The sequence below is a fragment of the Schistocerca gregaria genome, chromosome 1 (assembly GCF_023897955.1).
Source record: "Schistocerca gregaria isolate iqSchGreg1 chromosome 1, iqSchGreg1.2, whole genome shotgun sequence".
Lineage (NCBI taxonomy): Eukaryota > Metazoa > Arthropoda > Insecta > Orthoptera > Acrididae > Schistocerca > Schistocerca gregaria.
This window is the reverse complement of record NC_064920.1, coordinates 992,233,234-992,260,753: the sequence shown is the minus strand read 5'-3', so window position 1 is coordinate 992,260,753 and position 27,520 is coordinate 992,233,234. Positions and strand designations below refer to the sequence as shown.

At 38.0% G+C, this 27,520-nt stretch overlaps 1 protein-coding gene across 1 annotated transcript in view; it reads left to right on the top strand.

Annotated features, from left to right (window-relative positions):
• LOC126284156 (uncharacterized) overlaps positions 1 to 27,520 on the top strand; it is an 81,895-nt gene that overhangs the window by 17,801 nt on the left and 36,574 nt on the right. Inside the window, exon 5 of the mRNA XM_049982920.1 lies at positions 5,969 to 6,087. Coding sequence (XP_049838877.1) covers positions 5,969 to 6,087 — 119 coding nt within the window. The remainder of the gene's footprint in view (positions 1 to 5,968; positions 6,088 to 27,520) is intronic.

Here is a 27,520-nt window from a genome sequence, read left to right as displayed (position 1 = left end):
AAGGATGTAGAGGCTTCTCTCACTAGGGGTAAGATAGATACTGCCTACAGGAAAATTAAAGAGACCTTTGGAGATAAGAGAACCACTTGTATGAACATCAAGAGCGTTGATGGAAACCCAGTTTTAAGCAAAGAAGGGAAATCAGAAAGGTGGAAGGAGTATATAGAGGGCAATGAACTTGAGGACAATATTATGGAAATGGAAGAGGATGTAGATGAAGATGAAATGGGTGATACGATACTGCGTGAAGAGGTTGACAGAGCACTGAAAGACCTGAGTCGAAACAAGGCCCCGGGAGTAGACAACATTCCATTGGAACTACTAACGGCCTTGGGAGAGCCATTCCTGACAAAACTCTACCATCTGGTGAGCAAGATGAATGAAACAGGTCAAATACCCTCAGACTTCAAGAAGAATATAATAATTCCAATCCCAAAGAAAGCGGGTGTTGACAGATGTGAAAATTACCTAACAATCAGTTTAATGAGCCACAGCTGCAAAATACTAACACAAATTCTTTACAAACAAATGGAAAAACTAGTAGCAGTCGACCTCGGGGAAGATCAATTTGGGTTCCGTAGAAATACTGGAAAACGTGAGGCAATACTGACCTTATGACTTATCTTAGAAGAAAGATTAAGGAAACGCAAACCTACGTTTCTAGCATTTGTAGACTTAGAGAAAGCTTTTGACAATTTTGACTGGAATACTCTCTTTCAAATTCTAAAGGTGGCAGGGGTAAAATACAGGGAGCAAAAGGCTATTTACAATTTGTACAGAAACCAGATGTCACTTATAAGAGTCGAGGGACATGAAAGGTAAGCAGTAGTTGGGAAGGGAGTAAGACAGGGTTGTAGCCTCTCCCCGATGTTATTCAATCTGTATATTGAGCAAGCAGTAAAGGAAACAAAAGAAAAATTCGGAGTAGGTATTAAAAACCATGGAGAAGAAATAATAACTTTGAGGTTCGCCAATGACATGGTCATTCTGTCAGAGACAGCAAAGGACTTGGAAGAGCAGTTGAACGGAATGGACAGTGTCTTGAAAGGAGGATATAAGATGAACATCAAGAAAAGCAAAATGAGGATAATGGAATGTAGTCGAATTAAGTCGTGTGATGCTGACGGAATTAGATTAGGAAATGAGATGCTTGAAGTAGTAAAGGAGTTTTGCTATTTGGGGAGCAAAATAACTGATGATAGTCGAAATAGAGAGGATATAAAATGTAGACTGGCAATGTCAAGGAAAGCGTTTCTGAAGAATAGAAATTTGTTAACATCGAGTATAGATTTAAGTGTCAGGAAGTCATTTCTGAAAGTATTTGTATGGAGTGTAGCCATGTATGGAAGTGAAACATGGATGATAAATAGTTTGGACAAGAAGAGAATAGAAGCTTTCGAAATGTGGTGCTACAGAAGAATGCTGAAGATTAGATGGGTAGATCACATAACTAATGCGGTATTGAATAGCATTGGGGAGAAGAGAAGTTTGTGGCACAACTTGACCAGAAGAAGGGATTGGTTGGTAGGGCATGTTCTGAGGCATCAAGGGATCACCAATTTAGTATTGGAGGGTAGCATGGAGGGTAAAAATTGTAGAGGGAGACCAAGAGATGAATACACTAAGCAGATTCAAAAGGATGTAGGTTGCATTAGGTACTAGGAGATGAAGAAGCTTGCGCAGGATAGAGTAGCATGGTGAGCTGCATCAAACCAGTCTCAGGACTGAAGATCACAATGACAACAACATTATGAACCTGGTACATGGTTTAAAATATTATATTGACAGTGTAGATTGAACTTGTCTAGAAATTTTAGAATTGATGTCTGCATTGTGTCCTTTGACCTGCTGCTGTCTAGTATGTAATTTTTAATAGATTTATTTATGATTTATGTCCCATATTTGAAGCAAAAGCCACGTAATTGCTGCAGATGCATTTTCCAGATACACATCACTGGCACTGTCTGTGATACTCACAGAACAATTCTGACGAGTTCAATAATTTACACAGAGTACTGATAAGAGCAGTTGGCTAGTTGTAAGATTACTTACTTGGTTACAGATGTGCTTCCTTGTCAGCAACATAAGGTCATAGTTACAGTCTAAAATAAGACTATTTGAATGTTCTAATGAAGTTATGTAATAACAAACCCAACAACAAACCCTTTATGTCCACTTATTGTCAGGCTTATTTTTACCATGAATGCAATTGAATTATGACCAGTTCCTTATATAGTCACCCAGACAGCTCACACTTCATGGCTTATTATTGATTCAACCAAGGATGTAATTATAATGTAATTATACTTATTTATATCAGAAAATAACACATTAACTCAGTGGTGGTCCTAGAATAAGTTCACACCAACATTTCCCACCATGTCAGTTTCACACCTCATCAACTGCATGTCTATGGGATTCACACATAATAATATCCGTGTAATTAACTGTTCATCAAAGTTTATGAACATAATTGTTTTTCAGTTAAAAGTTCACAAGAAAGTCATGGCACAGTAAATGAGTCCCACAGATATCTATGTGAACATACACAGAAAATCCTAAACTAATTGTGCCTGTTAGCAAACACTTAACATGAAGAGGTGAGCTGTGTGATAGGTAGTCATGAATGTTTTTAGACAAATGTAAATGAATTATTGCAAGTCATAGACTTTTACAACATAGATATTAGTATGACAATTTTCAAGTGCGCACTTCCACATGGATGTTAATCTTGTGATTTTTCCATGTGGACTACAACAAAGTAATTAACAAAATACAACTTGAGTTATTAAAGTTCAAGATACTACTTAATTAATACATTGTAACCCCACCCCACACACGCACACACACACACAATGGATTCCTTCTTACATTAAAGTAAAATTACATCTTTTGAAATTTTGCTAATGTACTCAAATCTTGAATTATTGGCATAATTAAATAACCAAGGCGCTACCTGATGTAGAAAAATTAGGAACACAAAAGTATAAAGTCAAATTGGGGAATGAAACAAGCTGAAGGGCTGAGATGATGAAAGCACTTTTTGAGTATGGCCAAAATTTAATTATAGATATTACTTAACTGATTAGTTTTTATAAAAATGAATCTAGTTCCTGGAAGGAGTAAAATTAGGATTATCTAGTCAGCAGTTATCTTAAAGTTACTGATCAGCTCACACTGATATTACCACCACAAACTGTTGTAATAATTTCAGTTACCACTTTCTGTTAACTAGTATGGTTTTAAACAAAACTAAATATGCCATTAGCTTCATTACACTGGATGTTTCTACAGACTGCCCTCAGCTGTGAGTTCTTACCTTAGGCAAAATAAGTACACTCCTGGAAATGGAAAAAAGAACACATTGACACCGGTGTGTCAGACCTATCATACTTGCTCCGGACACTGCACTGCGAGAGGGCTGTATAAGCAATGATCACGCGCACGGCACAGCGGACACACCAGGAACCGTGGTGTTGGCCGTCGAATGGCGCTAGCTGTGCAGCATTTGTGCACCGCCGCCGTCAGTGTCAGCTAGTTTGCCGTGGCATATGGAGCTCCATCGCAGTCTTTAACACTGGTAGCATGCCGCGGCAGCGTGGATGTGAACCGTATGTGCAGTTGACGGACTTTGAGCGAGGGCGTATAGTGGGCATGTGGAAGGCCGGGTGGACGTACCGCCGAATTGCTCAACACGTGGGGCGTGAGGTCTCCACAGTACATCGATGTTGTCGCCAGTGGTCGGCGGAAGGTGCACGTGCCCGTCGACCTGGGACCAGACCGCAGTGACGCATGGATGCACGCCAAGACCGTAGGATCCTACGCAGTGCCGTAGGGGACCGCACCGCCACTTCCCAGCAAATTAGGGACACTGTTGCTCCTGGGGTATCGGAGAGGACCATTCGCAACCGTCTCCATGAAGCTGGGCTACGGTCCCGCACACCGTTAGGCCGTCTTGCGCTCACGCCCCAACATCGTGCAGCCCGCCTCCAGTGGTGTCGCGACAGGCGTGAATGGAGGGACGAATGGAGACGTGTCGTCTTCAGCGATGAGAGTCGCTTCTGCCTTGGTGTCAATGATGGTCGTATGCGTGTTTGGAGCCGTGCAGGTGAGCGCCACAATCAGGACTGCATACAACCGAGGCACACAGTGCCAACACCCGGTATCATGGTGTGGGGAGCGATGTCCTACACTGGCCATACACCTCTGGTGATCGTCGAGGGGACACTGAAAAGTGCACGGTACATCCAAACCGTCATCGAACCCATCGTTCTACCATTCCTAGACCCGGCAAGGGAACTTGCTGTTCCAACAGGACAATGCACGTCCACATGTATCCCGTGCCACCCAACGTGCTCTAGAAGGTGTAAGTCAACTACCCTGGCCAGCAAGATCTCCGGATCTGTCCCCCATTGAGCATGTTTGGGACTGGATGAAGCGTCGTCTCACGCGGTCTGCACGTCCAGCACGAACGCTGGTCCAACTGAGGCGCCAGGTGGAAATGGCATGGCACGCCGTTCCACAGGACTACATCCAGCATCTCTACGATCGTCTCCATGGGAGAATAGCAGCCTGCATTGCTGCGAAAGGTGGATATACACTGTACTAGTGCCGACATTGTGCATGCTCTGTTGCCTGTGTCTATGTGCCTGTGGTTCTGTCAGTGTGATCATGTGATGTATCTGACCCCAGGAATGTGTCAATAAAGTTTCCCCTTCCTGGGACAATGAATTCACGGTGTTCTTATTTCAATTTCCAGGACTGTATTTCTCTGCATTCTGCCATATACTTCTCATTGTTAATTTTATTTGGTTAGGATTCATAGTCTTGTGAATTGTTTCAACAACTATCATGTTCACCTATGACTGTAAGAATTACTTATTTATGTATAACTGTTATGAAGCACAAATTTTGCAATACATACTCTGCCTGATAATGGTCAGATGGCTGAAAGTGTGATAGTGGATTGTATAAATAAATAGTTTTTATGGCCAAAGACCACCATTACATCTTTTAAAAACCTTTTAATAGTCACTGTTGTTCTCTTATTTTGATATTGAATATCACATATTTTTAACTTTTGGTAACTACAACTCATATATCAGTCAGATTATAAAATTAATCTTACATCACTGGTATATATCACAATATTCTCTAAGTATTTGCAAACTTTATGTAAACATGATGTGTACAATATCATTGGAAGAACTGATCCAAGGATAAATAAATAATAAAGAAAAAAGATAGAGGCCCTTTGGCTCTCTTCTTGGTATGAAGGTAAGGGCATATCATGTCAAATGAACCATGCCTTGTAAAGCACTGTGGTTTTTTAGTAAACGTTTTGGTTTATGATAGTTTCAGTTTTTACCATATGTTATGTCATACTCTGTTTTGATCTTTTCATTTGTAACTAACATATTATTCTTAATTTTGTTTTTAGAAATTACATTATTTCTGTGTATGTCCTTGCATTACCTTGGCTATATCTTGTAAATACACTATTATTAGATCTTTTACAAACATTTTGTCTTTTTATGAGGCTCTTGAGCATTGCAGTGAGTGATGACACTGACATTACACAACATATCATGCTCAAGTAATGATGCTGAACATCGGTCAACATCTGTTTGTGAATATGATGAAAGGTGCTCCATCAAAATATTGCAAACTTTAAATAACTCTGTCCTCTAGAATGTCTGAGGGCCACAGCAACTTGTCAGCTGGAAAAGCCTTAGACAGTGCAAGATATAGCTGATATTTGTTTTATGGGCAAGGTACTGTCCAAAGGCACATTTAATAATTTTAAATGTTTTTATTGTTGCATCTGTTTTATCCTACAATGGTATTTAAATTTCATCAAGTGAAATGCTCATAGATTAGTATTTCATCTCTTCAGATATTTAGAAGAGTATTCGTAATACACATATTTCGTAAACATAGATCTGGCTATTATCTTTTTAACTTTCAGAAAACTTTGTGCCACCGGAAGACTACACAGCTATCAATTTGTCACCAGATCACATACAGGATGACCAACTAAGCCCCTTAACGGATGAAGAATTATCTAAAAATGGGTCCAAAATCAAAGTGAGTTTGAACTCCCCAAATTTACTTTAATGTGTAGTATGTGCTAATCTCCATCTCACACCAGAAATAATCATCCACAAAAGGGCACTCACTTGCAACAATACAGCCACTATAGGTTCATTCTGTGTAATAATTTTTAATTTAAAAATAATATTACACTTTTAATGTTCATTATTTAATGAATTGTGACTGCAATTTTACGATTTTGGAAAGTTAAGGAATATTGTTTTGTGTAGAATAATAGTCTTTGCACATGACAGTTTAACTTACAATAGTGTAAAAGAAAATACCTACATATGCATTTACACCTATATGCTGCAGACCACTGTGAAGTTCATGGCAGAGGATATGTCCCATTGTGACAGTTATTAAGGCTTTCCCCCATTCCACTTGTATGTCGATCACATGAAGAATGATTGCTTAAATTCTTCTATGCATGCTGTAATTAGGCTAATCTTTTCTTTACAATCCCTATGGCAGCAATATGTATGGGGCTGTAATATACAGGATATCCCATGAGGAATTGTTAATATTCAGGATATCACAGTAATGCTCATTTGAAGCAAAAAACTTCATACGGACATATACCCTGTTCTGAATGGCATCTGGTATAGAACACATTTAACATACATTTGTTTTCGGACTAGTGGTATGCAAAAACAAGTATGGGTCTTACTCATGCAAACTCTTTAACATTTTATTCTGATCCAATCTAGAGGCTTGTTGCTTTCATCTTTGTGCCCAGGATATCTTCCTGCCATTACACTAGCCCGCTGAATGCACAGTTATACATGGCTTGTTGTGAGTGAGGTGGTGCAAGGGTTTGAAAGAGTATCAGAGACAATCATTGAGTGACAATGTGTGCACATGTGCTGGTTAACATGCCATACATCTACACTAATGAAGTATATGCAGATATGGTGTACATTTATGGCTTCTGCTGCTATTGAAGACTATTGTTTGTGCTTTCTGAAATGTTGAATTTTTGATCACAAAGTGTTTACCAGAGTTTTCAGCACATTGATTCTTCATAAAATGCAGTTCTTCATAAAATTCACTTTTTAATGTTTACTATCATACATGTGTAAATCAGACAACGTACTGAATAACACAGATAATAAATGACAGTGTACATTATAGGTGATCCACTTCAGAAACCATTCAGGACAAAGAAAATGTCCACATGAAGTTTTTTGCTTTGAATGTTCATTCTTGTTATATCCCTGAATATTGACAATTCCTCCTGGGATAACCTGTGTTCTTAAATTCATCACTTAAAGTTGGTTCTAGAAATTTTCAAGCAGATTTTCACGAGATATTTTTCATATATGTTTAAGTGTTGCCTAGTACAATTCTTTCAGCAGCCTTCTGACATTCCCACTGGTCAAACAAATCTGTGCCCATTGCCCTCCCCTTCTTTGTATCCTTTCAATGTCTGCTCTTAGTCCTACTCGGTACTGGTCACACAGGCTTGAGTAATATTCTAGAATGAGACACACGTGTACTTTTTATGCAGTCTCCTTTGCAGACTGCTCACATTTCCCTATGAAGTGAAGCCTTCTACATGCTTTACTTACAACTGGGTCTACATGACAGTTTGATTTAGTATCCCTGCAAATTGTTACACCCAGGTATTTGTATGAGTTTGCTGATTCAAAAGTGACTCATCAATATTGTAGTCCTAGGATACCAAGCTTTTTCATTCTGTGAAGTGTGTAATTTTACACGTCTGAACATTTAAAGTAAGTTGCCAATCTTTGCACCAGTTTGGAATCTTAAGTTCATAATTTTCCATGTCTGAATATTTAAAGCAAGTTGCCAGTCTTTGCAGCAGTTTGGAAGTTAACAAGATCTGATTTTGCCTGTTTCTGAGCCTATGCATTCACTCCATTTCATACCCGTAGAAATTGTTACAGTTATATAAGTATTAGGAAGTCGTTTCTGAAGGTATTTATCTGAAGTGTATGAAGAGAAGTGTGGGTGACAAGCTGTTCAGACAGGAAGAGAATAGAACCTTTTGACATGAAAAACCCCAAAGATTAAATGTAACCATAAAAATATTCAGTTTTTGATGAAATAATGTAATATGGTAGATAAAAAATTTGCTCATCAAGCAGCAGCAGAACACACACACAAAATAAGATATAATTTATCAAGCTTTCAGAGCCAGTGGCTCCTTCTTCTGGCATAAGGGTTGAAGGGGAAGGAAGAGGGATGAAGCAAAGGCACTAGAGAGGTCTAGGAGAGGTCTAGGAAAAGGGGTAGATTTCAGGAAAGTCGCCTAGAACCATGGGTCAGAGGAGACTTACCGGACTGGATGAGAAGAAAGACTGATTGTTGGGGACTGCACCAGATGAGCTTTGAAAACCTGAGAGCTTAAAGGGTAATATGTAAGACAGAGATCACTGCTTAAACATCATGCATGAGCTAATAAGAGTAAAAAGCTAAGTGCATTGTATGTAATAGAGGAGGGAGGGGTCCGGCAAAAAATATACAAGTAAGAAAGTGAAAGACATAGAAAACTAAAATGGAGTGAAGAAATGAGTAGTTACTGCTAAGAAAAGGTGAGACAAAAGAAACTGAAGTAAATTAAAGCCAGTTTGGTGGTGAGAACCAAGGACAAGATGTATCACTAGTTCCCACCAGCCAAGTTCTGAGAAACTGGTGTCTGGAGGAAGAATCCAGATGGTGCATGTGGTGAAACAGACACTGTGATCATGATTGTCAAGTTGTAGAGAATGCTTTGCAAGAGGATAGTGTGTGTTGCCACCATAGACACTCTGCCTATGGCCAATCATCCTAACTGGTAATTTGGTGTAGTCATGTTGATGTAAAAGTGCTTACATAAAAGCTGGTATATGATGTGTGTCATTTCACAGGTGGCTCTTCCTTTGATAGTATGTGTTTTGCCAGTTTCACGGCTGGTATATGTGGTGGTAGAGGGGTGCATAGGGCAAGTCTTGCAGTATGGATGGTCACAGAGGTAGGAGTAATAGGGTATGGAGATGGGTACAGAAGGAGCATAGGGTCTGACAAGAATATTGCAGAAATTATGAGGGTGACAAAAAAACTATTCTAGGTATGGTGGGCAAAATCTCAGACAGAATGCATATTTCAAGGCATGATTTTAGGATCTCATGGCCTTGTCGAAGAAGCTGATTAATACATTTCAGACCAGGATAATACTGAGTGACAAGTGGTGGGCTCCAAAGTTGTTTTTTGGTGGGATGAGCAGTATGAGGATTGTATGTGATGGCCCAGGGAATCTGCTTTTGAACTAGGCTTCTGGGGAAATTATGCCCAGTAGAAACTGAGGCGAGAGTGATGGTGTACTGCTGTAAAGAGCTCGCGTCCAAACAAATATGTTTGCCTCAAATGACAAGGCTGCATGGGAGGGAACTTTTGGCATGGAAAGGATAGGTATATACTCGCGCATATACACACATACATATCCATCCATACATAAATACATATGTATGGATGGATATGTATGTGTGTGTATGCGCAAGTATATACCTATCCTATATTCCCCCTAAGGGAAGTCTTTCTGCTCCCGGGATTGGAATGACTCCTTACCCTCTCCCTTAAAACCCACATCCTTTCATCTTTCCTTTTCCTTCCCTCTTTCCTGACGAAGCAGCCGCTGGTTGCGAAAGCTCGAAATTCTGTGTGTGGGTTTGTGTGTTTTATTCATTGTGCCTATCTACCGGCACTTTCCCTCTTGGTAAGTCTTGGAATCTTTGTTTTTAATATAAAACATGTCACATGATTTACATGCATACTCCTATCTTTTGACAATGTTGACTGGACTACCCTATTTGAAATTCTGAAGGTATAGGGGACAAAATGCAGGGAGCAAAAGCTTGCTCACAACTTGTACAGAAAACAGAATACAGCCATGAGTAGAAGGGCATGAAAGGGAAGCTGTAGTTGTGGATGGAGTGATGCTATATTTGGAAAGGGAATTAAAGTTCATGAAGAAGAAATAAAAACTTTAAAGTTTGACAGAGACAGCAAAGAATTTGGAATAACAATGAATAGAATGGATAATGCATTGAAAATAGATTAGAATATCAACATTAACTACAGTAAAATGGGGGTAATGGAATCTAACTGAATAATTAAATCAGGTGATAGTGAGGGACTGAGATGAGGAAATCAGAAACTAAAAGTAGTAGATGAGTTTTCCTATCTGGACAGTAAAAACCATGAAACATAAAGTTAAGAACCACACTCATTCTCATAAATTAAGGATAATTACATAATGTGGTGCCACACAATGTGGCACTACACAAAAATGGCACTAATAGCATTACACATAGGGAACAAGCACGGGTTCACAGGTAGATGCCGTGTTTCTTGACTTCCGCAAGGCGTTTGACACAGTTTCCCACAGTCGTTTAATGAACAAAGTAAGAGCATACGGACTATCAGATCAATTGTTTGATTGGATTGAGGAGTTCCTAGATAACAGAACGCAGCATGTCATTCTCAATGGAGAGAAGTCTTCCGAAGTAAGAGTGATTTCAGGTGTGCCGCAGGGGAGTGTCATAGGACTGTTGCTATTCACAATATACATAAATGATCTGGTGGATGACATCGGAAGTTCACTGAGGCTTTTTGCAGATGATGCTGTGGTGTATCGAGAGGTTGCAACAATGGAAAATTGTACTGAAATGCAGGAGGATCTGCAGCGAATTGACGCATGGTGCACGGAATGGCAATTGAATCTCAATGTAGACAAGTGTAATGTGATGCGAATACATAGAAAGATAGGTCCCTTACCATTTAGCTACAAAATAGCAGGTCAGCAACTGGAAGCAGTTAATTCCATAAATTATCTGGGAGTACGCATTAGGAGTGATTTAAAATGGAATGATCATATAAAGTTGATCGTCGGTAAAGCAGATGCCAGACTGAGATTCATTGGAAGAATCCTAAGGAAATGCAATCCGACAACAAAGGAAGTAGGTTACAGTACGCTTGTTCGCCCACTGCTTGAATACTGCTCAGCAGTTTGGGATCCACACCAGATAGGGTTGATAGAAGAAATAGAGAAGATCTAACAGAGAGCAGTGCGCTTCGTTACAGGATCATTTAGTAATCGCGAAAGCGTTACGGAGATGATAGATAAACTCCAGTGGAATAGTCTTCAGGACAGATGCTCAGTAGCTCGGTATGGGCTTTTGTTAAAGTTTCGAGAACATACCTTCACCGAAGAGTCAAGCAGTATATTGCTCCCTCCTACGTATATCTCGCGAAGAGACCATGAGGATAAAATCAGAGAGATTAGAGCCCATACAGAAGCATACTGACAATCCTTCTTTCCATGTACAATACGAAACTGGAATAGAAGGGAGAACCGATAGAGGTTCTCAGGGTACCCTCCGCCACACACCGTCAGGTGGCTTGCGGAGTATGGATGTAGATGTAGATGTAGAGAACACACATCTGTAAGTCTGCGGTATTGGTGGTAAGTTGAGAAAGCAGTCCCGAAACACATGTCCTACAAAATGTCACTGTTTCCTGTGCATCTACCCTGACATCAGTATGGGATATGATCACCATACACATGTACACAGGGCGCACAATGGGTTGGCATACTCTGGATCATGTGGTCGAACACCTGCTGGGGTGTAGCCTCCCATTCTTGCACTAGTGCCTGTCAGAGCTCCTGAAGTGTCCTAGGGGTTTGAAGAGCTGCAGCAATACGTCAACCAAGAGCATCCCAGACGTGCTTGATGAGGTTTAGATTTGCAGAACAGGCAGGCCACTCCATTCACCTGATATCTTCTGTTTCAAGGTACTTCTCCACGATGGCAGCTCGGTGGGGCCGTGTGTTATCATCCATCAGGAGAAAAGTGGGACCCACTGCACTCATGAAAAGGTGGACATACTGGTGCAAAATGATGTCCCGATACTCCTGACCTGTTACAGTTACTCTGTCAAAGACATGCAGGGGTGTAAGTGCACCAATCATAATCCCACCTTACACCATCAAACCACGACCTCCATACATGTTCCTTTCAAGGACATTAAGGGGTTGATAATTGGTTCCTGGTTCACGTCAGATGAAACCCCAGCGAGAATCATTGTTCAGACTATACCCGGACTCACATGTGAACATAACCTGGGATCACTATTCCAATGACCATGTACTGTGTTCTTGACACCAGGCTTTACAGGCTCTCCTGTGATGAGGGATCAATGGAATGCACCTTGCAGGTCTCCAGGAAAATAAACCATGTCTGTACAGTCGCCTGTAGACTGTGTACCTGGAGACAACTGTTCCAGTGGCTATGGTAAGGTCCCAAGCAAGGCTACCTGCAGTACTCTGTAGCCGTCTGCAGGTGCTGATGGTGAGACATCGGTCTTCTTGTGGTGTTGTACACTGTGGACTTCCCTTACTGTAGCACCTAGGCACATTTCCTGTCTGCTGGAATCATTGCCATAATCTTGACATCACCTACCGTGTGACGACCGCAGGTCAAATGCACCGCATGTCATACCCCGATGTGATTTAAACCCGCAAACCTCCCACCAGAGCTTTGTTTTACCATGTATCAGCATTATCCTTAATTTATGAGCATGAGTGTAGATTACAATATGCTTTACAATAATAAGACAATCAACATTAGATCACAGAAAAGTAAAATAGCAGAGTTGGCTGCTGTTGTCATTGGCGCTAAGATGCAGTGCATGTAGACTCTGTTCTATCACCAGATAAATATTATTCTATACTATATAAAGGTTGCTCTTTTAGTATACACGAAATTTTACTTCTAAGTTGTTTGATTGGTAATAACTTAATATCCTTAGGTAGAGTAGATGCTATGCTATTACTATCACTACTGGCAATGGTTGAGCTGTTTCACGGGTTACAGTTTTTAATATAGTAAAGGAGATGCATTAGATATCAGGACTCCCTGAGTGTTTGTAGTCCTTTAGTATTTTTATTACATCTTTTGGATATACTCTCTTCCAAATTACAATGTATACTCTCTTCCAAATTACAATGCTGCATTCATTTCCAAATTTTATAGCAACTGTATGATCTGTTCTAAAGTTAGGAATTTCACCTACTCTGCTTTCCACTACGTATATAAAATATTCATTAAATTCATCTGGACTGCAAGAACTAGAGCAAGAGATGAGCTTCTGCCTATGTTCATGAATCAGATCCCACACTATCTTGCAAGTATTGTGAGCTTCTCCAATAAATCTGGCATTATTTACCTTCTTTGCTTTCTCTACTTCTTACAGTACAATCCTTTGGCCTGTAAATAAATGCAATATAGTCTGTTCTTAATGCCAATATCTTGAGTGGCTTTGACTTTCTATCATTTAGTAGTTGTACCATGCATTTTATTTTAGGTAGTATAGAGGTATACCACTTCTTTACTCTGATAGTTATCTATATTTATTTTTATATGGCAATTGGATATCTCTTGGGTTTTAGTGGGAAATTTTCATAAAATTTGGCTTTAAGAATCTGGAACATGGAACTGAATATATCAGTTGGTGCCAATTCTTCATACATTGGATGCCAATCTTTATTAGACATTGCAGTTTTGAAATCATCCAAATTTTTCTTGTAATAATCTTACTTTTGAAGGCATAATTTGAATGCCAACTGGGAATTTGTTGAGTACTTACTGAGATGTCCATAGCTTCATGATTATTGCACAGTGATCTATGGGCATAGGGTCAACCACACTTGTTTTGTAGTCTCAACTATTTAGATTAGATTAGATTTACTTCATTCCAATTGGTCCGTAGTGAGGAGGTCCTCCAGGATGTAGAACATGTCAGAAAAACAACAATACATGACAAATATTTACAATTAAAACAAATAAGCTAATGTACCATTCCACAGGTACCAAGTGGAATGATCATCATTTTTAATGAACACTTTGAAAGAGTCATTTTATAAATACTAATGCACTGAATTTAAAATAACTGCATTAAAATTGTGCAGAAGTTATATTGTACTTTTATATATACAAATTAGTTGGTTTTACTGAGAAATTCATCAATGGAGTAGAAGGAGTTAGCCACTAATAAATCCTTTAGACTTCTCTTAAACTGAATTTCATTGGTTGTTAAGCTTTTTATGGCTGCTGGCAAGTTATTGAAAATGTATGTTCCTGAATAATGCACACCTTTTTGTACAAGACTAAGTGACTTTAAATCCTTGTGAAGATTATTCTTATTTCTAGTATTGATTCCATGAATTGACCTATTGGTTTGAAAAAGTGATATATTTTTAATGACCAATTTCATTAAGGAATAAATATATTGGGAAGCAGTAGTTAGTATCCCTAGTTCCCTAAACAGGCTTCTGCAGGATGTTCTTGAGTTCACACCACATATAACTCTTACTGTACGTTTTTGTGTCCTGAAAACTTTATCTTGGCTTGATGAATTACCCCAAAAAATAATCTCATATGACATTATGGAATGAAAGTAAGCATAGTATGCCAGCTTTTTCATCTTTATGTCCCCTATGTCTGACACAACTCGAATTGCAAATAGAGATTTGTTAAGACACTTCAGCAGTTCTGTGGTGCGCTTTTCCCAGTTGAATTTATTATCAAGCTGTAATCCCAAGAATTTAACACTGTCCACTTCTTCTATGTGCTTGTCATTGTATGTTAGGCATATACTCATGGGACACCCCTTACAAGTTCTGAACTGCATGTAGTGTGTTTTTTCAAAGTTTAGTGACTAAGAATTGGCTAAGAACCAGTGATTAATGTCCGCAAATATTTTATTAGTTGATCTTTCTAAGACTACACGTGATTCGCTATTTATTGCAATGTTTGTATCATTCGCAAACAAAATGAACTTGGCATCTTGTAATGTTACTGATGAAAGGTCATTGATATGAACGAGAAAAAGTAAGGGCCCCAAAATGGAACATTGTGGGACCCCAGATGTAATTAGTTCTCAGTTGGATGATGCCTGATAGATTGATACATGTCTCTTTCCTAATAACACCCCCTTGTTTCCTGCCAAAGATATTAGATTAAACCATTTTGCAGCATTTCCTGTTACACTATAATATTATAATTTATTTAAAAGGATATTGTGATTTACACAGTCAAATGCCTTTGACAGATCACAAAATATACCAGTTACCTGCAATTTTTTGTCTAATGAATTATTCACATTTTAACTGTAAGTGTAGATAGCCTTCTCAATATCAGAACCCTTTAGAAATCCAGACTGTGACTTTGACAGTATTTTATTTGAGATAAGATGGTTATAAAGCTGATTGTACACTACTTTTTTCCAAAATTTCTGAGAATGCTGGCAACAGTGAAACTGGACAGAAATTTGATGCTATTTCTTTATCTCCCTTCTTAAACAGTAGCTTAACTTCAGCATATTTCAACCATTGAGGAAATATTCCACTGATAAACGACTAGTTACACAGATAGCTTAATATGTTACTTAGCTCAGAATCACATTCTTTAATTAACTTTGTTGATATTTCACCATACCCACTATATGTTTTTGATTTTAAAGATTTTATGATGGACATAATTTCTGCTGGTGTAGTAAGGGTCAAATTCATATTATGGAAGTTACTTGAAATGTCTGGTCTGAGGTATTCCATAGCAGCATCTACTGAACCTAACAACCCCATCTTTTCAGTAACAGCTATAAAATGTTTGTTAAAAAGTTCTGCAACACTATACACATCTGTCACCAATGTATCATTTACTCTTAATGCTATTTGTTCCTCTTCATGTCTGGACATACTGGTCTCCTCCTTCACAATATCTGATATTGTCTTTATTTTCCTATATGATATGACTATCGTTTCCTTGTAACATATTTGCTTTGATGTCCATATTACAGTCTTTAATATTTCACAGTATTTCTTGAGTAATCCATGGCTTCTTTGTAGGCTTTGCTCTAATCTTGGTAAGTTTTGGGGGAAAACAGTGTTCAAATAAGGTAAGCACTTTATTAGCAAAAGTGTTATATTTTTCATTCATGCCACGAGCACTGTAAATATCAGTCCAATGAAGGTCCTAAAATGATCAATTTTTGGCTTCTTGATTACCCTCTTGAGCTCAGATTTAACAGATTTCGTATCCTGTTTAGTATTAACATTTAACAGAAGGAACTGCATGTCATGGTCTGAGAGACCATTGACTTTTGGTTTTGTAATATAATTTTGTTCATTGGACTTTTCTATAAAGATATTATCAATGGCTGTTTGCAAACAATTGGCTACCCTAATGGGGAACTTTACAGTGGGAATTAAGTTGAATGGTAGTGTTACTAACTCAGATAAGATCTTATTGGGAGAGTCTTTAAGGAAATCTACATTGAAATCACCAGCAACCACTATTTCTTTGTTTTTGGTTGTTAAATTGGCCAGTACAGCTTCAAGGTGGTTTACGAACAGATTAAAGTTACCTGCAAGTGCTCGATATACACATAATATTATGAAGGATTTTTTGTGAAATTCTACTTCTGTTGCACATGCTTCCATATGCTGTTCTAGGCAAAATTTATGAATGTCTCTGTTCTTAAACTTATGACAGTTCCTGATGAATGTGGCAACTCCTCCTTTCTCCATTTCTGATCTACAAAAGTGAGATGCTAACCTAAACCCTGTAACACTTAAAAGTAATATACCAGTGGTCACATGATGTTCAGAGAGGCAAATTATGTCAGCTGGGTTTGAAGACTCTAATTCATCTATGCAGATAGTTAATTCATTAATTTTATTTCTCAGTCCTTGAATATTTTGATGCAATAACTGTATCAAGGCAGACATATCCTCTTCTTGAATACATAACATGTCACAAATATCCATAGCTGCTTACTAAGTTTATATAAACTCTCTCACTGTCACTATCTTCCCTGATATGGGTGTTGACATCTCCAAATAAGGCAATTTTCGCTCCTAGCACACTAAATGACTCAAAAAACTTTCCAGTTTGCTGATGAAGTTTTCAAAATTGCCGTTCGGGGACTGGAACACACAAACAATACTCAATTTAATATCTGGTAGCCCCAAAGCAGTGGATTCTTTATCCGAGTCCACAAAGAAGTTTATGTCAATTTTCTTGGCACTGAAGTCACTATTTGCAGATACAGGCACACCACATCATATAGAAGTTTCTCTACACCGTGCATTCGCCATTTCTAGAAATACAATGCACTCGTAGTATTCTATTTCTATTTGTGCTAGCCAGTGTTCACATATACATAGTATTTAAGGTCTCACTTCCTCAGCAAACAATGATAATGGATCCGGTTTTGTCCTCAGGCACTGCACATATGAAGAAGCAATTACTAACTTGCATTTTTCAGTGGTGATGTTTCCTTTTCCACTGGAATACTTGTAATCTTGGAAGTTTATCTCACTGGAGCATTGGGCACCCTCTGGAATAAAAAAAAAACATCTTATCACAATGTTCCTGGGCTGTATATTAGTCTGTTATTTTATCTTTTAAGCCAAAATGGACATCAATTTTGAACCTATTATTTAGTCCTTTTATTTCCAGTTTTTCAACTGTAAAACTGTTGTGATTAGGGAAAGTTTTCCATAAGAAGTTAGTTACAGTGTCCGTTGTGGTACCATTTCTTAGTCTGCTACAGTAGAACCACACAGTATTCATCTTTTGTCACCAGTCCTTATTAGGACTATACTTCTGTTATTAGCACTGACATTTCCAAATGTTGACATTATAGACTTCAAAGTAGGTCTATACTTTTCACCAGCTTTTCCATTTTGTAGCATAGTCTTGTACAACAGTTTATTTTCTTTTGCTGTGTCTGCAGTGGCTTTGGCCAGTTTATATTTTGTTTCTCTACATTCAAATTTCTTTTGCCTCTCCACTTATTGCCTAACTGTTGCTAAGTAAGTATCATTTAAAATGACTACAGTACATTGAACACAAAAGAAGTTTCTTAACATGATGTACAAGCTGTTTCATAATAAATATTACAGTGCATTATATGAGACGTACTAATTTCATCTATAAATGTACCAACACACTCTTCCATTTTTTGGTTAGTGAACACCATGAATTGGTTTTATTTTCTATTTTATGTGACTTGATGGTTGTAATAGGACATCCTCCACAGTAGTTATCAACACCAGTATTATTTTTCAAATTTTGGACAGCTGCTTTCTGGAAACTTTTGTATAATTTTATTCATAATATGTTACATTTCAAGCTAAAATTTATGAAAAGGAATTACTTTATTTTGGATCTTATGATCAATAAGTATTTGTTCTGAATGTACATTTAATTTTTTTAAGAAATATTTGAAATTACAAATTATCTGACACATTTAGAATTTCTATTATTAATTACAGAATCTAGTATTGTTTAGTATGTTTATTTCTGCTTTTATTTATGAAATAATAATTGAAACTAAAGAATTTCATTTCCAAGAAAAATTGTAAACCCTTTTGAATATTGTTATTTTCACTGAGTAAGGCAATAGTGGACATATTTGTGTATTTTGTGCAAAAATGTAATTTCAGCTTTGTTGTGTGAAACATCAAAGACTATATGGCATACTAAAATATGACAAGATATATTAATGTAACAACAAAAATTCTGCAATCATCATATTTATAGATCATTTCAACCATGAGGAACTAAAACGCTCAGCTTCAGGAATCAGACCCCTAGACAAGAAAAACTGGACCGAACTCTACGCGAAAAGATAAGTAAACTAGAAAGTTTATTGTAATCTTTGCTCCTCTCAAATCTTCATAAAAGACTAATGTGAACAATAGCTGCAAGTAGGAAGGAGGGGGTAGATTACAGGTGGGGGCAACATCAGTAATTACTTGACTAAGAATAAAGTTTTGTCTCTTGCAGAAATTGATTCATTTCACAGATTTTTTTAAATTTATGTATGCATAAATTTTTGATCACATGGAGCAAAAACTGAAGGCTGCCCTACAAAAGATCTTCATACCAACAGTGAGAGTATACTATGAATAATGATGGATGAGATCGAATGAAAGTGAAGAGGACTTTACAATTACAACCAGGGACATCATAAAAGGAAAGTTAAGTACAAACTATTTGTAAAGTTAATTTGTTTGTTGACTAGTGTGCTTGTTAACAAAATGAATAGAAAACAAAACAAAAGTGAGGTAGAAATGAAAGATCCAGCCAGGACATGTTTGAGCTGAGTGAAATTGTAGTCAGTAAAAAAACAGTAAAGACTGATGAATGTACAGTTAATTTTTGCAAAACTAGAGAAAATGAAGACAGATAACAGTAAAAAAAATAGTGCAGTTAATGATCAGTTAAATGAAATAAGAACTGAAAACAATAGCAAAATGGACAGAGTTCAAGATCAGATAGATCAACTTAGTGATCAAGCTTTAGAATTAAAAAAAAGGATTGTCAGAGAGGTTAAAAAGTGTGAATGAAAAAGTTGATGTTTCAGAAGATAAATTTATTCCTTTACAAAATGAGTTTGTAGCTGAGTCACAAAACAATAAAAGAATGTTGATGATTTCAGAGTTGATCAGAAATCTGTAGAGGAAAAACACCAACAAAATATTGCCCATGTAAACCCAAAAATTGCAATTGTAGAAAACATTATGCACTCTAATGTAACTGTTTTAGACCAAAAAATTTCAGCAGTTCAGGAAACTTTTACTAACCAAAATTTGTGGGCAAACAATGGTACTGAATGGTTCAATACTCCTCTCAAAAGTTTTCATCAGGTAATTTACATCCTGTGGATTTTCTGCACCAGTGCAGGGATAGTTTTGTATCAGGCATGAATTACAATCAAATAATTAAATTTGTTCAAAGATTTTTTGAAGACAAATCTCTATCATGGGTAAAGTCAGTGGGAAACATATCAGAGTTTTGAGGTCAGCTTTTTAAGTAAATTTTGGTTCGAAGTGTAACAGGGGAGAATCAAAAGTGAATTTTTGAGTGGTACTAATTGCAAGAATAGGGACAACACTTTGAAAGAGGTTTGTAAGAAAAAACTTAAAAAATTAGCACACCTTGACAAACCATTTGATGAAATGACGTAAACTGAGGCACTTAAAAGGAGATTACCAGAGAGATTGCAGTGGGATTTATTACATGGACCTGACAATTATCTTGAACAATTGACAGACTATAGCTGAGTAGAAAGCAGTATGTACCATAATAATAGGAATGATAGAAATCACAATGGGACTAATCACAGAAACAGAGATATAATGGTAACTTCCATCAGGATCAAAGTGTCAACAGAGAGAAAAAGTCTGAACAGCAGCAGAATAGGAATAATGAGAATAACCACGGGCTTTTTAATAGAACAAACAATCATAGACATAACTACTGGGGAAACAGCAGTTTGCCTCAATGAAAGTCCACAGTTTCGGGTCAAGAAAAGATCACAAGCACAGGATCTCCAAGCTACACTCACAATAAGACAATAACAACAGTGTTAATGATATGATGCCTGTACCTGATATTGAACATAAGGAATATCAGATTTCTCATTTGAGCTTTGATTAAAAGTTTTGGGATGTTTAATTGTGGTGATGTAAGTGCTAATCACAAACCAGAATGTGACATTAGTGAGAATTTTGATGTACACTCCTGGAAATGGAAAAAAGAACACATTGACACCGGTGTGTCAGACCCACCATACTTGCTCCAGACACTGCGAGAGGGCTGTACAAGCAATGATCACACGCACGGCACAGCGGACACACCAGGAACCGCGGTGTTGGCCGTCGAATGGCGCTAGCTGCGCAGCATTTGTGCACCACCGCCGTCAGTGTCACCCAGTTCGCCGTGGCATACGGAGCTCCATAGCAGTCTTTAACACTGGTAACATGCCGCGACAGCGTGGACGGAACCGTATGTGCAGTTGACAGACTTTGAGCGAGGGCATATAGTGGGCATGCGGGAGGCCTGGTGGACGTACCGCCAAATTGCTCAACACGTGGGGCGTGAGGTCTCCACAGTACATCGATGTTGTCGCCAGTGGTCGGCAGAAGGTGCACGTGCCCGTCGACCTGGGACCGGACCGCAGCGACGCACGGATGCACACCAAGACCGTAGGATCCTATGCAGTGCCGTAGGGGCCCGCACCACCACTTCCCAGCAAATTAGGGACACTGTTGCTCCTGGGGTATCGGCGAGGACCATTCGCAACCATCTCCATGAAGCTGGGCTACGGTCCCGCACACCGTTAGGCCGTCTTCCGCTCACGCCCCAACATCGTGCAGCCCGCCTCCAGTGGTGTCGCGACAGGCGTGAATGGAGGGACAAATGGAGATGTGTCGTCTTCAGCGATGGGAGTCACTTCTGCCTTGGTGCCAATGATGGTCGTATGCGTGTTTGGCGCCGTGCAGGTGAGCGCCACAATCAGGACTGCATACGACGGAGGCACACAGGGCCAACACCCGGCATCATGGTGTGGGGAGCGATCTCCTACACTGGCCGTACACCTCTGGTGATCGTCGAGGGGATACTGAATAGTGCACAGTACATCCAAACCGTCATCGAACCCATCGTTCTACCATTCCTAGACCAGCAAGGGAACTTGCTGTTCCAACAGGACAATGCACGTCCGCATGTATCCCGTGCCACCCAACGTGCTCTAGAAGGTGTAAGTCAACTACCCTGGCCAGCAAGATCTCCGGATCTGTCCCCCATTGAGCATGTTTGGGACTGGATGAAGCGTCGTCTCACGCGGTCTGCACGTCCAGCACGAACGCTGGTCCAACTGAGGTGCCAGGTGGAAATGGCATGGCAAGCCGTTCCACAGGACTACATCCAGCATCTCTACGATCGTCTCCATGGGAGAATAGCAACCTGCATTGCTGCGAAAGGTGGATATACACTGTACTAGTGCCGACATTGTGCATGCTCTGTTGCCTGTGTCTATGTGCCTGTGGTTCTGTCAATGTGATCATGTGATGTATCTGACCCCAGGAATGTGTCAATAAAGTTTCCCTTTCCTGGGACAATGAATTCACGGTGTTCTTATTTCAATTTCCAGGAGTGTAGTATGTACTAATGATTTCTTCTCTTGAGCAAAAAACAGTGTTGTTGATGTACATAATCAGGTGATGAATGTATTGGATCTGAACTATGTGGTATTTGTGATGTAGATGTGAATAAGAGCTGTGATGTAACTGAGGTTGGTAATTCTAACAATGGTGGCTTATTGCAAATGAAATTGCTGAGGTAAGTGACTTTTATGGAGCTGAGATGTGTATTGTCAATGCTGTTGTTGATTAAGTAATTTTGGAGGAGTATTATGATCTGCATCTACATTTACATGGATTACTCTGCATATCACATTTAAGTGCCTGGGAGAGAGTTCATCGAACCACTTTCACAATTCTCTATTATTCCTATCTCGTATAGCGTGCAGAAAGAATGAACACATATATCTCTCCATCCTTATTTTATCGTGGTGATCGTTCCTCCCTATGTAGGTTGGTGTCAACAAAATATTTTCGCATTTGAAGGAGAAAGTTGGTGATTGGAATTTCAAGAGAAGATTCTGTCACAATGAAAAATGACTTTCTTTTAACAATTTCCAGCCCAAATCCTGTATCATTTTTGTAACACTCTCTCCCATATTTGGCGATAATACAAAACATGCTGCATTTCTTTGAACTTTTTCGATATACTCCGCCAGTCCTTTATGGTAAGGATCCCACACCATGCAGCAGTATTCAAAAAGAGCACAGATGATGATGATGATGATGATGATGATGATGATGATGATGATGAGTATCAGGTATTTACGGAGTTTAAGAATAATGAAATTTCAGAGTTATTTGTAAATGATGTTGACAATAAAGGTAAAGTAAGTGATTTAAGTGATGTTGTCAGTGAGGATCATGGAATACCAGTCCAGTTTTACGTTAATGTCAAGCAGAGTAATGATCCAAACAGTAGAGGTGAGGTATCTGTGAGCCTGGAGAATAAAGGTGAAATCTTTTTGAAGTTTATTTGGGGCCAGATTGATGATAACATAGATAAATATGCATTCTGGAATAAGTTAGCTGTGGTTAGTCAGAATTTTGATCCCAATTGGAGGAATGAAGTGAAAGAGTATCTAAGCAGGAAGTGTAGTTTTGACAGTAGTGTGTTTTGTGATTTGTTTGTTGGTTTGGGGAAGGAGACCAGACAGCGTGGTCATCGGTCTCATCGGTTGAGGGAAGGACGGGGAAGGAAGTTGACCATGCCCTTTGAAAGGAACCGTCCCGGCATTTGCCTGGAGCAATTTAGGGAAATCACGGAAAACCTAAATCAGGATGGCCAGACGCGGGATTGAAACGTCGTCCTCCCGAATGCAAATCCAGTGCTTAACCACTGTGCCACCTTGCTCGGTCTGTGTTTTGTGTTCCTTCTGTAACAACTGATGTTAGTTGTACCCTGGAATATATTCATTGTGTTCAATCTTTACCTGATAACATGAGTAATGAGTGTATTGTTACGATACCTGTAAAGTTGATGAAACCTTGTGAAAACAGTGTGGATGTAGCATTTGATGAAATTCAAAGTGGTCTTTTGCATGAAGTGTCTGACAACAGATACAATGATTCAGATTTTCTGTGTTCTTACATTAATGTTATGACCGATCAATGGGAAAGCAACAGTTTCACTGTTACAGGTAGCCCAATTTGTGGTACGCCTGAACAATTTAGAGACAAGTGATTGTGTGATTGTGATTTTTGTTGGTCCCGTAAATTATCTTTTGTACAGATATGTACTTGTAACATAGGACAGGTTATTAGGCTTACAGTCTAGATAATATGGAATATAAAAGTAAATAAAATATCTTATGTATTGAATATACATATGAGCTTTCACAGTATATACATATAATATTACATTGTACACAGTGACTTACGATGAAGTATATGCATAATATTACATGATACAAAATGACTTACGATACATAAAAAAATAATAATTTTGTGAGATGTAATTAGCTTATATTATACACCAGTGGTTCCTAATTATAGCTAATTTCTTTAACATTTATTTCTGTTTTTAGGTCTTTTTATGGTGCATGAGATTTCTCACTCACAGGATGAACTTTTGATCATTGTTTGATAATGTAGTCAGCTACACAATAAAATTCTCCTTGTATCAGATACATTTTTAGAGTTGTGCGGAACGTTTTCTCAGTTTTTAGGTCTTGTAATTCCCTTGGCATTGCTTCTATTAACTTGATGCTAGATTATTTGGGTCCTTTTTCAGAAATCTTAAGTCTATGTGGAATGCACCGCAGTTGTTTTCAGTTCCTTGTGTTGTGTGTATGAACAGTCTCATTAGTCTCCAGTTGTGTGTGATCACATAATGCACTCACAATGGTCATAAATATATACAGTGATGGAAGAGTTAGAATGTTTAGTTTTTTGAAGCAACTTTCGCAAGATTCTTTTTGTTTCTTTTTCAATATAATTTGAATGGCTTGCTTCTGTAATATGAATATTCTCTTCATGCCTGTGATAGTTGACTTCCCCCATACTGTGATTCCACCTCACATGTATGGTTCAAAAAATCCATGATAGACAGTGCACAAGAGGTCTCGGTGAGTATACTGAGCCAGTTGTTTCATTATAAATATCACTGAATCCAATATGTTCTCCTTTTTGTTTATTTCTGAAGATCATGTACATAGTTTTTCCTTTTGCAGACCAATAATAAACACATTTTCAGAGAGGCATTGTGCTGTACTACTAACTGATATGAATGTATTTTGCTCAAGTGCCTCCAAATTTTTGGAAGCATTTAGCACGGTCATATCATCTGCATAAAGTATTTTGATTTGATTTTCACATTTTTGTATATTATTCAAAAATAAATTGAAGAGAACAGGTCCCATTACATATCCTTGAGGTACACAATCGTTAATACTTGTAACTTCTGATCTGTATAAGTTATTAATGGCTATGTATTGTCTCCTTTTACTTAGATATGATGTTATCCTGTTTGCTGCATGTCCACGAATACCAGTATTCTCTAGTTTCTTTACTAGGCCTGTGTCAAACGCCCCTGGATAGATCAAGAAAAAATCTGGATGCTATCATCTTGTTGTTTTCAGTTCCTTGTGTTGTGTGTGTGAACATTCTCATTAGTCTGCACTTGGGTGTGATCATGTAATGCCCTCACAATGGTCCTGAATATATACAATGATGGAAAAGTTAGAATGTTTAGTTCTTTGAAACAATTTTCACAAGGTTCTTTTTGCTTGAGTGCCTCCAAATTGTTGGAAACATTTAGCACAGTCATATCATTTGCATAAAGTATTTTGATTTCATTTTCACATTTTTGTATATCGTTCACAAATAAATTGAAGAGAACACGTCCCATTACAGATCCTTGAGGTACACCATTCTTAATCCTTGTAACTTCTGATCTGTATAAGTTATTAATGGCTACATATTGTCTCCTTTTACTTAGATATGATGTTATCCTGTTTGCTGCATGTCCACGAATACCAGTATTCTCTACTTTCTTTACTAGGCCTGTGTCAAACACCTTGGATAGATCAAGAAAAACTCCATACACTACCATCTTCTTGTCCAAGGCCTGTATGATTGGTTCTGTTAATGATTCAATTGCTGTTTCTGTTGATTTCCCTTTTTGATATCCATACGGTGCTTGAGTTATTACATTATGTTTTTCCAAATAAGCAGGTATTTTTTTTATCATGAAAATTTCTAATATTTTGGAGAAGCCTGATACTAAAGGTACTGGCCTGCAGTTGTTAGGGTCATTGTGCTTTCCTTTTTTGTATACAGGTATTGTTGTTGTGGTCTTCAGTCCTGAGACTGGTTTGATGCAGCTCTCCATGCTACTCTATCCTGTGCAAGCTTCATCTGCAAATACTTCTTTTTGAAAAGAGCCATTGGCAATATCGAGTAGTGGCATTATTATTTCTGCTGCCACCTGCTTGATTAGGTAGCTTGACACTTCATCATGTCCAGCAGATGTTTTTGCTTTTAGCTTTTTCATAACATTTTTCAGTTCCTTTTCAGACACTGGTTTCAATAACATTGAATGGCTTGGCTTATCTGTCACAATAGTTCGGTGAGTTCCTTGGCTATATATATATATATATATATATATATATATATATATGCTTTAGTTTTTCTTTTACATGTGTGTAGTTATTATTCAGTGTGTTGACAATTATTGTTTTATATGTGATGATTTTGTTATTTACTGTCATAGTTTCTATTTCATTTTTTTTTTATTGCCCCTCTCAGAGTTAATTATATTCCATGATGCTCTCATTTTATTTGTTGATTTTGAAACAACCTCATTAATTTTTTTTGCTTTTTCTTGTCTTATCAACTAACTGCCTGTAGTTCTTCTGGTGCTGCCTGTAGGTTTCAATATTTTCTCTCTGTTTCATTTCTCTTAAGGTAGCTCTCTGTTCTATTATTTCCTTCGTGATCCACTGCTTGTTTCCGAGATTTTTTCTTTTCCTCTGGAATTTTGGAAATGATAAATTGAAGTAGGAATTTTGTGGAAATGCCCATTGTCAGTATAAAGACAAGAGGAGTTACAGATTAGCAAATAAGTTGGTAAAATCTCAGGTAGTTTTAATATTTAGTATTGAATACAAGACCTTCGAACATGGATACCTAGTGACGCCTAGTCTGGAAGAAAATATACACTATATTTACAGGTTTATACAACTGCATAATTCTTTTATGTAATAGATTTGTGCTTTAGATTTTGATAATATATGCCACGTGACTAAATGGGTAATCCTTTTACAATTTTGAAATGAGACAATGTCATTAAAAAGCCAGTGATAGATTTCTAATTTTAGAATCTATTAGTGTTAAATATTATTCTTATTGTTGTCTACTCTGCAGAAAGTTATTTAATTTAGTTGTCAGGAACTCTTTTGGGCTAAGTCATGAGTGTTGTGGTAAACTGAGTGAACAGTCATTTTATTCATGTGTACTGTAAATATTAGGAACAGCATCTTGAAATTTCATATGTGCAGACCACGTACATGTGTACGTTAAACACAGAATTCTTATGCCAAAACATTGTGGATTATGGCCCATACCTCATTTTGTAGGCATCTGCCAGTTTCTGTGTCAATGTGTTCCAGTTTGTCTTGCTTGTGTGCATAATTTCTTTTACTTTGATAATTGACAAGTGAATATTACCTTGAGATATCTCTTTTTTATGTATAGGTGTTTATTACCTTACTAGTTCATTTTTTCATTGCATTTAGCTCTGTTTATTAATGTACCATATGTGTGAACACTTTTTAACCCATTCTGACATCAACATTGAATACTTATTTTTCCAATATAGATAGGCCATGTGATGTGAGGGAGGTATTGAACAGCATACTTAGTACATAAAACAATGTTTCAGGATTCTATGTGAAAGCTAGACAGGAAGTTACCTATCTGTTGGAGTGT